Source organism: Mastomys coucha, unplaced genomic scaffold (genome assembly GCF_008632895.1).
Source record: "Mastomys coucha isolate ucsf_1 unplaced genomic scaffold, UCSF_Mcou_1 pScaffold15, whole genome shotgun sequence".
NCBI lineage: Eukaryota > Metazoa > Chordata > Mammalia > Rodentia > Muridae > Mastomys > Mastomys coucha.
Window position 1 is genome coordinate 10,744,195 of NW_022196897.1, and position 14,744 is coordinate 10,758,938.

Here is a 14,744-nt window from a genome sequence, read left to right on the forward strand (position 1 = left end):
ATATTGTTTATCACCAAGGAAGTCAGAAGCAGGTCAGGAAGCAGGAACTGATGCAGAGGCCATGGAGAGATGTTTCTTACTGGCTTGCTTCCCCTGGCTTGCTCAGCCTGCTCTCTTAAAGAACCCAAGACTTCCAGCCCAGGGATAGCACCACCCACAATTTTCACTAATTGAGAAAATGCCCCACAGCTGGATCTCATGGAGGCACTTCCCCAACTGAAGCTCCCTTCTCTGTGATAACTCTAACCTGTGTCAAGTTGACACACAAAACCAGCCAGTATAACCCTTTACTTGGTTTTATGTATGGAATGTTATGATAGGACATAGTCATAGTGGTGGTCAGTTGTGGAAATGGTAGAGACAAAAATAAACATGAAATAAACTCAGTATTTTAAAAAAACGGCTAAAAATCAAAAATGGCAGATGATAGAAAGCAAAAACATCCAGCCAAGTGCACAAGACATCCAAAAGAAACTGTGGAAGGCCATTAAGGCAGTGGAGTTCCCAGTGGGGGTCTCTGCACAGAGCAGAGCAGAACATTCCCTCAGGCTACCAAGTCAGAGAACAAATAGCAGAGAGATATCAAACCAGATGTTAAGACTATCCTGCAGAAGTGGACTGGGAAAGTTGGAGCAGTTGCTGGAATTTCTGGTTGAGAATGTCCCACCACTCTGGATCAACTTCCTGTGGGTGAACTTTCTGTGACTGAACTTCTGAATTCTCACGGTATGTATGTACTTTGATATTATAGAATAAACAATAGTAATGACAGTTTGAAATTGTTTACCTTCAAGCTGATTTCAAGGGCGCTATTTCTCCTCTTTGGTTGGTTTACCCTCCCTGTCACAGTGGTGGGGAACTACCTAAATCTGCCAAAATGGGCCTTGGAGACACTTTGAGACAAACATTTGGGACTGAAATTGCAGTGGCAGGTAGTCAGGTCAGTGAATTCTGACAGCACACACAGTTTACCAATATAATGTACATTACATTTGACTCTTAATTTGCTTATGTGTTGCTGTAGGATATTTCTATCTCAAGTTATTTTATAGCAAAAAGGTTATTGATTTTATGTATTTTGAGCCAAAGATAACAAAATTTTCATGACTTTTAAATCTGCTTTACTTTTAGAGCCCTGACATTTATCTAGTTAATTTGCCTTTCTCATAAGACCATTTATATACCTTCAATTCTTAATATCTTAACATTTAATTTATGCATTTTTATCGCATCATTCCCCATCAAGGATTTGGGACCCAAGTGTTTAGAACTTGGGGTGATGACCAATCAAGGCTGCTTAGGAGCTGAATAGTGATAATAATGAAGGAGCTGCATGGTCCCTCTAAGAGGAGATGAAATGCATGACATTGTTTTGGATGATCTAACAGCCCTTGGTAGAGGGAGGAGGCAGTGGATAAGTGTGCAAGAATGGAATTGTGAATATGCAGAGTGTGAGAAGGTTAATTTGTGAGTGTGAGCATGTTTGATGATTCAGGAAGGCATGAATAATTGTGAATGAAAATCTGAGCATTCATGTGTTGTGTGTAAGAATGATTGTGTATAGCTGTGTGACTGTACATTTCAAGTTGTGCTAATGTGCAAAAGGTATGAGTTTTCATTAGTGTGGAAGAATGTAGATTATCTGTACATGTGTAACTTTTAAGAAAAAGGATGGAGCAGTATGTCTTCATGTTAGATGAACTAAACCAGGCTCAGAAAAAACACATTCTATCTTACAAGTAGAGCCCAGAAATTAAGAACTAAAATGCATATTAAAGATAGAGTAGTGGGAAGAAGAGTGGGACTAGGGATGGAGTGGGGAGATGGGTTTATGAGATACTTATGGGGGATTAATATGGTCAAGTGCTTCATATGTACATACCAAGATATTGCAATCAAGTCCATTTCATAAAAATAATATGTGCTACTAAGAGTCGAATTCTAAGCATGGATATATTTGTTCTTAGAAGCAAGTCTTATGATAAGGGAGGTATCAGGAATACTATTTTGCTATCTATATAAATTATACTAGTACATGATTAGCATTGTAAAGGTCAAGTTAATGTGAGCATTGGCATTTTAATAATGAAAATCCATCCTTTCATACCTTAAATATTTGGTGTAAAATTTTTATTGTTTTGGTTTTATTTTTATCTCATTAGAAAATATCTTCAGACTGTCCAGGGATGTACGTCCGACCACTTGTTCCCACATTGCATACTACTTTTACAACTACACAGCGTAAAATGCTAAAGTATTTATTGCATTGTTTCTTGGAGAAAAACTATTTGATAGAGGCTTTAAGAGATGAAAAAGGACAAGATTTTAAAATCCAATACAGTTCAGTTTTGCAGAGCAGGTGACCCTACAGCAAAGCTCACACTAGTGACCACAAGACACTGTTCATCAGCCCTCACACATGAACCACAGCATTGAACAGAACTGAGGGGAGTTCCTGCCAACAGAAGTATCCCTGGAAGAAGGGTACCATTGCCTGCTCCACCAAGGAAGTAAAGTACAGGAGCTATGAACTCATCAGTTGAATGGATGTAATATTGGACAGAGGATTCCTGAGGTTTGGAGGTCCTAGTAGTTTATTGGACAGCTGCATGTTTGCAGAATTTGAAAATAAGGGCATTGGAACGTTTTCAACATGTCAAAAGACTGAATGACTGTCAAAACTGACAAATCCTGCAACCTTTGTAGCCATGTGCTTTGTAAAAAGACTATCTGAGTTCCTTGGTCAGAGACACTGACATTGCCACTGGAGGGGATATGGTTCTGGGTGGATGGACAGTAGGGGTGAGGAGAAAGAAGAGGAAGGAAGAGCAGGAAGTTAGCTGTCTTGGGAAGGGGAGAAGGAAGGCATGCAGGGATGGCAGGAGCTCAGGCCAGCTAGTTCTTAGAGGTTGAGAAAGCCACTGAATGAATATATTTATATTATTGTAACCTAGTGAGAAAAGATGGGTTGCGGAAAGAGAATATCTTTGCTAATTAGAAAAATTAAATATGTTGCTCTCTAAAAAAGCACCTTGGAATCGTTACAGGTTTGATAAGAGAAAATAAAATAGAACCTAAAAATGTTGTCAGGGCAAAAGAGGCTAGGAGGTGGATGTTTATTTTGGATGGAATGTGCATTAATTTCTCTTCAAAATTTGCCTCTGAAACCATGAAAATGAACTACTGTTAGTTCCACTGCTGAATTTTTGTACCCCACTGGATGTGGAAAATAAACAATAGAAATTAAGAGACCGTTCTGTTAAGAGATTTTCCAGTACAGCCAGCCTTTGGCATTCCATGTCCTCCATCACTTTCAACAGCCATGTACAAGGATTGCTTTCCCATGGCTGTAAGTCAGCCTTGAACAAATGACCAAAGGTCATCTAGCTCTCTTTTGACTTTTGACATTTAAATTACGCTCATATGCGTGTGAGGGAATGTGCCTGTGTGAGTATAGGTGCCTCCAGTCCAAAAGAGCTACTGTGGGCGCTGCAAACCAAGCTAGGTTCATCTATAAGAGCAGTACATGCTCGTAAACACAGCCATCCCTCCAGCCTCTTCTGCCCTGTGAAACAACACGTGTCGACTTTGCAGAGATTTGACAGGCTGGACTCTGCACATGCGCATTGTACTTTATTGGCTTGAGCCAGTCGAAGGTCAGAGGCACGCACACGTTCACACAAACCCTTACATACTTGCGTCCACCAGCATGGCTTGACAAGAGCTGTTCTGCCAACTGTCCCTACAGTTGATAGACACCAAACCAGGGAGCAGACTTGAGGAGATGGGGACATTGGGAGAGACTTGGCTAGCCTATGACAAGCGATAATATTTGGGTCAGGATGAGTGGGCTTATTACGTCGTTGATACTTAGATAAGGAATAATAGGCTAATTATAAGTATTAAAAACAGGAGGCGGACTTATAATTCGATATGAGATGGGGAGAGTCTGCTTGTTATAATAACGTTGATACTGGGGCAGTTAACCGTTGGCTTGCTATATATGACCTTGCCTAGGATGGGCGGAAAGTACAGCAGAGGGGAAGACAGGAGGCCTTTGGGTTTTCCAGGCTTCTCTGTGCTGTGTTGCTGTCAGAAAAAGAATAGGGAAGAGACGCCCTTGGGTTTCTGTGATATTAAGGCACGGAGAAGTAACCTGTGCTTTGGAAGGGAGGATTCTGCTTATTTAGACATGACATACTTTCCGGACAATGATCTGCACATGGCGGCTTGTGCAGGAGATTTACCTTTTGTGCGGCTTTACTTCACTCTGGGTAAATATGAAGTCAATCACAGAGACAGGGAGAATAGGTAAGAGAGCCTTCAGACCTGGGGCGGGGGAAAAGGGGACGTGGGCAGTGTGGGAGAAGACTCCTTTATTGGCTCCTAGAACAGGAACAGGATGGGAAGGGCCTAACTCTGATAGTTGCCACTATACATTGACAGTTTCAGCACCTGTGATCAGCACACCTGGGAGGTACCCCCGACCCAGCCAACGCAAGGGCAGAAGTCTGGTTGCTTCCCCTTCCTCATGAGTCCTTTAGAGAGTCAACAGACGATCTAAAAGTGTTAATTAACAAAAACAAATCATCATTTTATATTTGTGTATATATTAGGAATACAATGTTAGATACATTTTTTAAAAAGTGAAGAATTCTTACAAAAGGAATATTTTCATAATGTGTTTATTACCTTCAAGCCTAAATTTATTCAAGTAAAACCCAGTATCCACTACATATATCAGAATGCATATTAGAACATTAAATATATATAAGTATATATGTTTATGTATATGTATAGTAAGCCTGATGTGTATTGTAAGGAACTGAACTGAGTGTCTCTATTTCCCCTGCCACAGTTATAAGTTGTACACACACACCTCTACCTCTTGGTTCCAGTAGAGAGAAAAGAAACCCATAGCACTTTATTTTTATCAGCCTGCCTTAAAATGTCAAATTATTAGAAAAACAGTTATTAAAAAATACAATTATTTTTTAATTAAATCCATTAAATATCTCACCTCGAAGGAGGCATAGACAGACAAAGTGGAATAGTCAGATATAGCTTGTTATGCTAAGTGACAAACTAGTTTGATTGTATCTAAACAAACGTTTATTGGAGACTTAAATGAACAAACTATGTACTAATCTAATGTATTAATTTCAAGCATTTGAATTGCAAACAAATTTTTCTTTTTTTATTCCTTAAATCAGCAGTTCTGCTTTGTGGTACTGCTACCTTTTTTTGTTTGTTTTGCTTTGTTTTCAAGACAAGATTTCTCTGTGTAGCCCTGACTGTCCTGGAACTCACTCTGTAGACCAGGCTGGCCTCCAACTCAGAAATCTGCCTGCCTCTGCCTCCCAGGTGTTGGGAGTAAAGGCGTGCGCCACCACTGCCTGGCCTGCTACTTTTTAATACAGATCCTCATGTTGTGGTGACCCCTAACCATAAAGTTATTTTTGTTGTTACTTCATAACGGTAATTTACTATTGTTATGGATCATAGTGTAAACATGTGTGTTTCCTGATGGTCTTAGGCTACCCCTGTGAAAGGGCCATTTGATCCCCAACAGGATAGGAACCACTGACATACATGTTGAATTTGAACATTTGGTTTCTGGTCATCTTTTATTTCTCTCTAGCTTATTTTCAGTGATAGAGAATATAATCTACTTTAAAGCAGTGCTGAGTCTCTCTGCCTCCTGTGTAGTTATTTCTTTCAAATAGTCATTTGAAAAGTGGGACTGTGTTCATATACAGATGAAAATCTCATACTTTCTTTTAATTTGGTGTGTGTTGATATTTTCTGTTGCTACTTAGTCCTTTCTGAGAAGAATCTATTTATCTGTGCTTATAGATTTTTATATTGTATAAATATTATTGAGCATGGTTTTGTTCTATATAGACTTATGCAAATAATTGCAGGCTGATTGTGTTGGATAGTTGCTTTTCATTATTTATTCACTTTATACCCCTATACCAGCCCCTCTCCTTCCAGTTCCCCTTTACACAGATCTCCCCCCATTCACCCCTTCCATTCTCCTCAGAGAAGGGGGAATCCCCAGCCCCAGGCATCACCCCATCCTGACACATTAAGTCACTGCAGGACCAGGCACATCCTCTCCCACTGAGGCCAGACAATCCAGCCAAGTCATGGGAATGGGATTCAGAGGCAGGAACAGAGTTAGGGATGGCCTCCACCTGTCCTGGATAGTTTTATGTTAACTTGACACAAGCTAAGAGGAGGGAACCTCAATAAAAAAAATGCTTCCATAGGATTGAGCTGTAGGGAAGCCTCTAGGACATTTTCTTAACTAGTTATTGACAGGGGAGGGCACAGCACATTATAGATAGTGCCATCTCTGGTCTGGTGTTCTATAAGAAAGCAGGCTGAGCAAGTCATAAAGAGCAAACAAATAAGCAGCACCCCTTCATGGCCACTGCCTCCAGGTTCCTGCCCCCAGGTTCCTTACCCTGTTTAAATTCCTGTCCTATCTTCTTTTGATGATGAACAGTGCTGTAGAAGTGTAAGCTAAGTAAACCCTTTCCTCCCCAAGTTGCTTTGGTCATGGTGTTTCATTACAGTAAAAGAATCCCAAGGTAAGATACTGAAAATAAAAGATAGCAAATATACATGGCTATTAATATTGCACAGGGATTGTCTTATTTTGTAATAGTTCTTATATAGAAGCATTAATCCCCTCCTATTCTCTCATTCCATTTAGTCTCCAGATTTAACCAGAATATCTACTATGTACACAATACTATTTTTCAGGATCCATTCCTCCTTGAAAACCTCATGGTTTTTTTCCCTCCCGAGTAGCAATATTGACTAAATTAAATGATACTTCTTCATTTGATTCCCATAATTTCTCTCTTTGGCTTAAAAGTCTGAAAACCCAAGCCCTGGTTACTCGGTGCTTAGCTTTTGCTACTATTATTGCTGTTCTTACTGTATTTGTAAGAAGTAAAATTCATTAAGTGCAGTTGGCATAGCTAGATTTCAAAGGACCCATTGTATACAGGATTGCATTCTGACCCATTCTTCTGAGTATTAATAAAAATCTAAAAGTTGCTCTCATTTATAGTTGTAAAACAGAAGGAGGGCATTCCAGCCTTAGCATCGTAGCAGGAGGAGCATGAGTGCTTGGCCAGTCTGGACATGAAGATCCTGGCTCTTTAAAAAAAGTCACCTTACAGTTGTTGAAATGTAGAATCCATAAAAATCTACAAAATGGGACAATTGTATTGTTTTCCCAACCTGTTTAACCATGTATGTTAAGTTGGAGTGATGATATGATTATTATCTAGCATGTTATAAGTAAAACTTTAGTTATTGTGTATACATTCTCAATGAAGCATCATCATATTCCATTTTATTGGAGCAGAAATGAAGCCCAGAAAGGGTAAGAAATAATTTTTTAATAGAGCTTAGAGTAGGAGTAAAATCTGCTAGAGTTCAAAGAAACCTCCCCCACCCCCCAACTCATGCATTTGAGCATTTGATCCTCAGATAGTAGCTCTGATTTTGCAGTTGTGGAACCTTATGAACGGATGGACATTTTTGTGGATCAGCTTTAGGGAGGGTATAGCCAGTTATTGGTTCCAGTCCCTTCTCTGTTTCTGACCACCACCTTAAGCATGTGGCTTATAGGATAATAGACTTGCTGTGTGGTAGGAATGTGGACAAGCTTGGAGTTTAGTATAAAAGAAGAACACCATGAGGAGAGCTCAATGACCTGTTCTGCAAGTGCAGAAGGCTGAGTGGCAATCAGCAAACAGGAAAAGACTGGCTCAGGAGAATTGGAAACAAGGGCTCACAGTGAACTGGGATAAAAGCACTTGTGCTATATTCTAGCAAAGGATCTGTGCTCTATATCTTGAATTTTTGAATAAGGCTTAATGCAAATGAATCAGATTGGTGTATGTGTGTGTGCACTCAAGTGTGTGTGTTTGGAAGAAATTTCACAAAGGAAAACAAATTTCTTCAGAAGAGCATTACATATTTGTTTAAAAGGCACATGGACTGTATGCTATTTAGCAGTTCTAGTTACAAGAATACTTGCATATATTGAGATAATGCACTGTGATTTCTTTATAGGAATGCCATGCACTTTGCCTGCTTTTATGGACATTTAGAACTGGTGATATATCTCTGGAGGCGTGGCTGTGAGATTAATGTGTGTGACAATCATAACATCACACCCCTGATGAAGGTAGACCATAGTCATCATTTTAAGAGTGAGATGATTGTGATTGAAGTAAAAATGAATTCATCTCCTATAACTATAATTAATGTTGAAACCCATGAGTGTGTATCATAAATTCTTTAAACTGACTGTGTGCTTCTTGTTATAATCCCTTAAGGCTGTCCAAAGCTGGGAAGATGAAATTGTGTGTTTTCTGCTAGAGCACCATGCTAACCTGCACATTAAAGACAGCATGGGTAACACTGCTCTGCACTATGCCGTCTATGGTGGGAATTCAGCAATGGCTGCCAGGCTGCTACAGTACGGAGCAAATATTGAGGAAAGGACAAAAGTAAGGATCACTGTGCTTAGAAAAATGTGGGATGTATGCAGGGCTAATCACCCATGTTTAGAAGCTCTGAATGAAAATGCTTAGACATTTGGAAGAGAAATATTTTAAGTATTGATATTTTGGAAAGTTCAGCTCTCTTCTTTATACTAAAGGCAAATATATTACCTTTAAGAAAACACTGAATTTCTTAAAGGTAAGATTTATGTTTTATTCAATAATTTTTAAACATTTTTCTAAAAAGTAAAAATTACAATAAAGCAAGATTAACCTTGAAAATAAGCATCATTTTTTTTTTATTTTGGTTTTTCGAGACAGGGTTTCTCTATGTAGCCCTGGATGTCCTTGAACTCACTCTGTAGACCAAGCTGACCTCAAACTCAGAAATCTGCCTGCCTCTTCCTCCCAAGTGCTGGGATTAAAGGCATACACCACCACCGCCCGGCAAGCATCATCTTAAAACTCAAAACAATTTTGAATTAAGTGGAATTATTGATGCTGTTGACAAGTTCTACTAGTTACTTACTTAGTCATGGTAGTGCTAATGGAAGAATAATGGAAACAAATTGACTAGGAATATTCAAGCCAATTTGGAAATTTTATAATTAAAACAAAATGCCAAGAAGGCTTTGTCACTTGTTTAGAATTTTTCCAGTTTCTTTGTATGGATAGGGTATTCTTTTGTTTCAGATAATTTTGCCTAGTTTAAGAGAGGATGTAACTGAGTTAAAAACATGTCAGAGGGCAGGTTTTAGAGCACACAATTGATGTTACATTAACTTTTCATGGGGAGATATAGTGACTTTCTGAGAAGTTTCAGGGTGCTCAAGAGGGACACTAGGGCAGATAAGGAGTTTTTAAAAATTTGACTTTAATAAGGCAGGGAGTCTGGGTAAATTGACAATTATATCAAACATTATTAAAGTAAGGACATGGTATCACTTTCACTTGTACCAAAGTGGCACACAGAGAGAAGTTTGAAGACAAAGAGATGTGAGTGTGGATGCATCAGCTCCTAAAGGTGGTTTCCTGTACATTTGAAACCATTAGGTCTTGGTGGTTGGAGTGAGGGGAGTCTCAATTTCAGGGAACAGAAGAGGAATCTCCCCCTCTGGAATATGTAACAGGTAGATGCTTAGGCTACTTATTGGCAGGTGTACTTAATCTAGATGGAATCTTTTTGGTCCACAAGAGGTAGATCTAAGTGGGTTTCCTGTACATTTGAAACCATTAGGTCTCGGTGGTTGGGGTGATGGAGTCCCAATCCCAGGAACAGGAGGGGAATCCCATCCTCTGGAATAGGTAGTAAGTGGGAACTTTAGGCTATTGATTAGCAGATGGATGGAGTCTATTTGGTCCATGAGAGTTAGGTCTGAGTGGGTTTCCTATAGCTTATAAGTTTACAAAAGAGATAAATTTGTTACCAACATGAACAGTCTTTAAGATGAGCTTATGGAAAACAAAAACCGTTCTTGGAACAGAAGGAACAAGAAGGGCTTGTTCCTTTTGTCTAGAAAACTGAATATTCATAATGAGAAACAAATTTAAGTTTATAATTGAGAGAAAAAGGAAACTCGAAACTTTGGTATTATGAACATAGTTGATCATATAGTTTAGCATGAGAAATATAAAAGACAAAGAAAACTCAAAATTTGAATTTCTGATTATACAATTTGATCATATAGTGGAATGTTAGGCAAATTTATATGAACTTGAATAATGGTAGGACAGTGGTATATCAAGAAGAGAAAATATGAAGCATTTAGTTGCTGGAAACTGAATTTAGATAAGGAAATACCAGGTTACATCTATGAAAGCTTACATCTGAACTTGTGTATTGTTTATCATTAAGCTTGTGAGCAAGGAAAGCATGTCTGTCTTTGATAAGAAATCTGGTAGTCTTAGCTAGTGAACTAATTTATTAATGAACAAATAAGGTGGATTACCTTAGGGTAAGGAATTAGGTTTGTTTTCTAGCTGTCACGTTAGCTGTCAGTTATCTTAGCTGTCAATGTAGCCAGAAATCTGGGGAAAAATAAATTATAATCTGGGAGTCATGTATTAATTAAAATGATAGTTTCATCTATTGTCCACTATCTAAACAGTTCCCAGGTCCCTGTGGTCTCCATGGCAACCTGGTTAGAGTCAGTCTGGCTTTCAAGCCCAGAAAACAAAAAGCTTTTTCTCTGTGGAACAGATATGTATGAAATGAAAAATGGCCCACCTTGACTTAGGCAATATGAGACATTTGACTCTCAGGGTATCCTGTTTGTCCACAGTGTAAATCAAGCTCTGGCAGTGGGCAAGGCAATGGCAATGTCCTCTCAGTGGTCGTCACATCACAATCCAGGTAGACTCTTGTTGCTATGTCTATATGTACTTTAGGGAGTAATGGTCGGGCTTTGGAGTCTCTGTCACAAGCTTATATATTATTGAATTTAGCAGATTTCTGACAAGATTGAGAGCAGTATCTATTAAGTATAATCTGAGTTAGACAATAGAGCACACTATAACTTAATGGCAGTAGCAAAAAACAAGGTTAAACATATATTTATAAAAGGCAGTGATCTTTAACCTTTTATTGTTTAAAAAATCATTATTTACCAAGGCAGGATAGAATGAAAACCTTATCTTTTAAGTGACTTTGACAGGTTGGAATAGCAGAGAAAAATACATGAAGAGACACATACAGAGACAAATGGCAGAGTTTTGTCTAGTGTACACTTGGCTTAGAGTTGATGTGAACCAGAATAGAAAGAAACTAGAAAGTGGTGTGAGACCATGGCACGAGAACAGAAAGAGAGTGTGTCTGGCCATGTCAGGACTGTGTCATGGATTGAACTGCTCGGGGTGTAGGTTGTGGGAACAGCCTGGGGGGCAGGGAGTGCCAGGCAGCCCTGGATCTGGGTTGTGGACTATGGGCAAGCGCACTGATCCTCCGAGAAAGAACTGAGAATGCTCAACTTCCAACCTGGGCTGGTTCACAGAGCAGGAGATTGGCGTGCTCAAATGTACACAGCATGAAACCTGCAGGAGCCACATCAAGCCAGATGGTGTGAGGTCCCGCGTCACTCCCTTTCCTCTTCCCCCACCTGCAGCCCATGCTGTCTTGCAGAAATGGTACAGGGATGTATGAGTGTTTCTCCTGTGCTCATGTCATAAAATGTTGGATAGCAGGGCAGGGGCAGCGACAGGGGTATGGAGGAAATGTCCTGGGCAGAGAGAGAGTGTGTGAGAGAGAGTGTGTGTGTGCATGCACAAAAGAGAGCCAAGGGGCAGGTGCAGATGGCTTCAGGAAAGCAGGGCAGTGTCTCAGCAAATAGTGTTCCAGGCAGGGCCTAAGGGGTGGGCCGAAACCTGCTTTTCCCAGTGGCTAGCCAGGAGCAGAGCAAGTGGCTATAATTGGTGGGGCAAGAGAGTGAAGGGGGAAAGGGGAAAGCCTACAGATTGCTAGTGGGAGAGTTGTTTTAAAAGTGTCAGTTGAAGTAGAGGCTCACAGCCATCCATTGGACTGAGCACAGGATCCCCAATGAAGGAGCTAGAGAAAGGACCCAAGGAGCTAAAGGGTTTGCAGCCCCTTAGGAGGGAACAACAATATGAACTAACTCGTACCCTCAGAGCTCCCAGGGACTCAACCACCAACCAAAGAGTACACATGGTGGGACTCATGGCTCCAGCAGCTTATGCATAGTAGAGGATGGCCAAGTAGGTCATCAATGGGAGGAGAGGCCCTTGGCCCTGTGAAGGTTCTGTGCCCCAGTGTAGGGGAATGCCAGGGCCAGGAAGCAGGAGAGGGTGGGGAAGTGAGCAGGGGGAAGGGGGAGGGAACAGGGGTTTGTTTTTGTTTTTGTTTTTTCTTTTCTTTTCCTTTTTTTTTTTGGAGGGGAACCTGGGAAAGGAGATATTGTATGACATGTAAATGAAGAAAACATCTAATAAAAAAAGTGTCAGTTGAATAGCCATGTAGCGATATTGCTTGCTGGGTACTGTGAATTAGACCTAGAAACACCCCACCTAAGTAGGGAGAAGTTGGCGAATACCAGCTTAGGTGTGGAAATTATTTAAAATGTCCCTATTGGGGACATTGAGAATGAAATTTAATAAAATACAAATGTGTAGCCAGGCTAGACGTACTGGGTTATCATGTGGACACTAGGGGTTGTAATGAGTCTTGGACTTACCTAATCTTAGGGGTTTTTCTAGGGCTGTAAGAGCCTGAGGGAGGGGTCATGAAAACCACTTTTGAGAGGGGGGGTATCACCCAAGGGTTAGAGGTCCTAGATTGAGTGAGGGTCAGTGAAAAAACCAGTCATAAGGACTGAATGTCTCCGTCCGTCCTCAATGGCAGCACGGGTGACTCTAAACTCAAGATCCCTGGGAACAGAGGACATTTATGCTGACCAGAAGAGGAAGGGAGCTTACCAGTTCTTCGAAGTTTGGGCTAGCGAGCAATGCCTCTCCATGTGGCAGCAGGGCATTTCTAAATCTAACTATCAGCACCAAATGTTGTGTTTTATAAAAATATAAGGAGAGAGGAAATATGTTTGGTGGGTGTGTAGTCAGGTGTGAAGGAAGGGGGTGCCTCTGTAGGCCCATGCTGAGGCATCCCTTGCTCCTTAGGGACCAGCCACATGGTATAATATAGAATAGAGTTTATTCAGGGCATGGGAAGGGGAGTTGAGAGAAAGACAGAGGGGGGGGGAATAGAGGCCAACTGTGAGCATGTGGAGAGAAAGGGAATGGGGAGGAGGGGGCAAGTAGCCACTTTTATAGTGAGCCAGGCACAACAGGCTGTTGCCAGGTAACTGTGGGGTGGAGCCTAGACTAAATGCCAGCATTTATGCCTATTGAGTCTTTGTAAAATGTAAGGTTATTTTGTTGTTTTACAGGATAACCTCACACCACTCTTGCTTGCTCTCAGGGAGAATAGACTGAAGATGGCACAATTTTTAGTAAAGATGGATGCAAGCGTGCATGCAGTTGACTCACAGAGAAGGTAAAGTCACTTGATTCCTAAAAATTTTTCAATGGACACAGCCATGCACATAAAAATATTACACCAATAGGAACACTAAGATTAACTTACAGAAATATACTCAAAAGCAACATGTATTATCTATTGGGTACAATTACTTTTTTTTTTTTTTTTGAGACAAGGTTTCTCTGTGTAGCTCTGGCTGTCCTAGAACTCTCTCTGTACTCAGAGATCTGCCTGCCTCTGCCTCCCAAGGGCTGGGATTAAAGGCATGGACCACTCCAAGATTGGAATTTCAGTAATTTAGAGTGATATATAAGGTTTATTCTCTTATTAAAATTGACTGATTTCTTTATTCTTTACTCTGATATTAGTACATATAATCTTGTATTAGCTAAAATGTATTAATTTTATTTTAATACACTTTTATTTAGAAAATTCTATATTGAGTATAAGAGTAAAAAAATCTTTGTATGTTAGTTACCTTTTCACATAGGCAAATTAATGGAGGGAAGATATATTTTGGCTCAAGACCTCAGAATGTATTTTCTATCTTAGCAAGGAAAGCATCCCATAGTATCCCCATGACTGGAAGAATGTGGGAGAACTCCTGTCAAGAAGTCCTGTGTACCTAACCTCCTAACACTCCAAGGTCTCCACTGTAAGTTAGACTCACATTCACAACTCAACATAAAACTCAATCAGGAGATCTATGTAGGAAATTCTAGCCTGCTACTCATTGCCTGGCCTCATAGATTTATTTTTTCACCTGCAACCTTAGTGTAAATCTCTACAATCCTACAAATTTTGCATTCTTTGTGTCTCAAACCAGCACCACATGGATGATGTCCTCTTCTGCTGCCATACTGATAGCAAGCTCCCTGTAGGTCTTGGCTAGTATTACATCCCAGTGCTATATGGCTAAGCCAGGGAAAACACACCTTTAATATACTAAAAATAATTAATTAAAAATAATACACATGAAGAGTGGTCGTAAGATTATTCATGAAGGATCTAGCTGGGGTTGTGCATACTTGTAATCCTCTCACTCAGGAGACAGAGGCATGGGTATCTCTGGGTTTGAGGTTGGCCTGATCAACATAGTGAAACATACATATTGAGTCCCTGGTTGAAAAAAAATATTAACATATATTTTACCTCAGTGTCCATCATGTGGTAATCAGCATCATTAACTGAAAGTACTATTGTTGTGCCAGGAATCATTCATTAAT

General features: G+C 40.1%; 1 protein-coding gene across 5 annotated transcripts in view; it reads left to right on the forward strand.

The window, feature by feature from the left end:
- The first annotated feature begins 3,632 nt into the window (after positions 1–3,632).
- LOC116089774 (putative ankyrin repeat domain-containing protein 19) overlaps positions 3,633–14,744 on the forward strand; it is a 54,957-nt gene continuing 43,845 nt past the window's right edge. For 3 of the 5 annotated variants that reach the window (XR_004118468.1, XM_031369194.1, XM_031369195.1), the window contains exons 1-4: positions 3,633–4,311; positions 8,101–8,215; positions 8,367–8,540; positions 13,427–13,533. Coding sequence is in view for 4 of the 5 variants with exons in the window: in XM_031369194.1 (XP_031225054.1) it covers positions 4,004–4,311; positions 8,101–8,215; positions 8,367–8,540; positions 13,427–13,533 (704 nt within the window). In the remaining variant the exon portion in view is untranslated. The remainder of the gene's footprint in view (positions 4,312–8,100; positions 8,216–8,366; positions 8,541–13,426; positions 13,534–14,744) is intronic. The other 2 variants (XM_031369196.1, XM_031369192.1) reach the window with 2 other exon arrangements.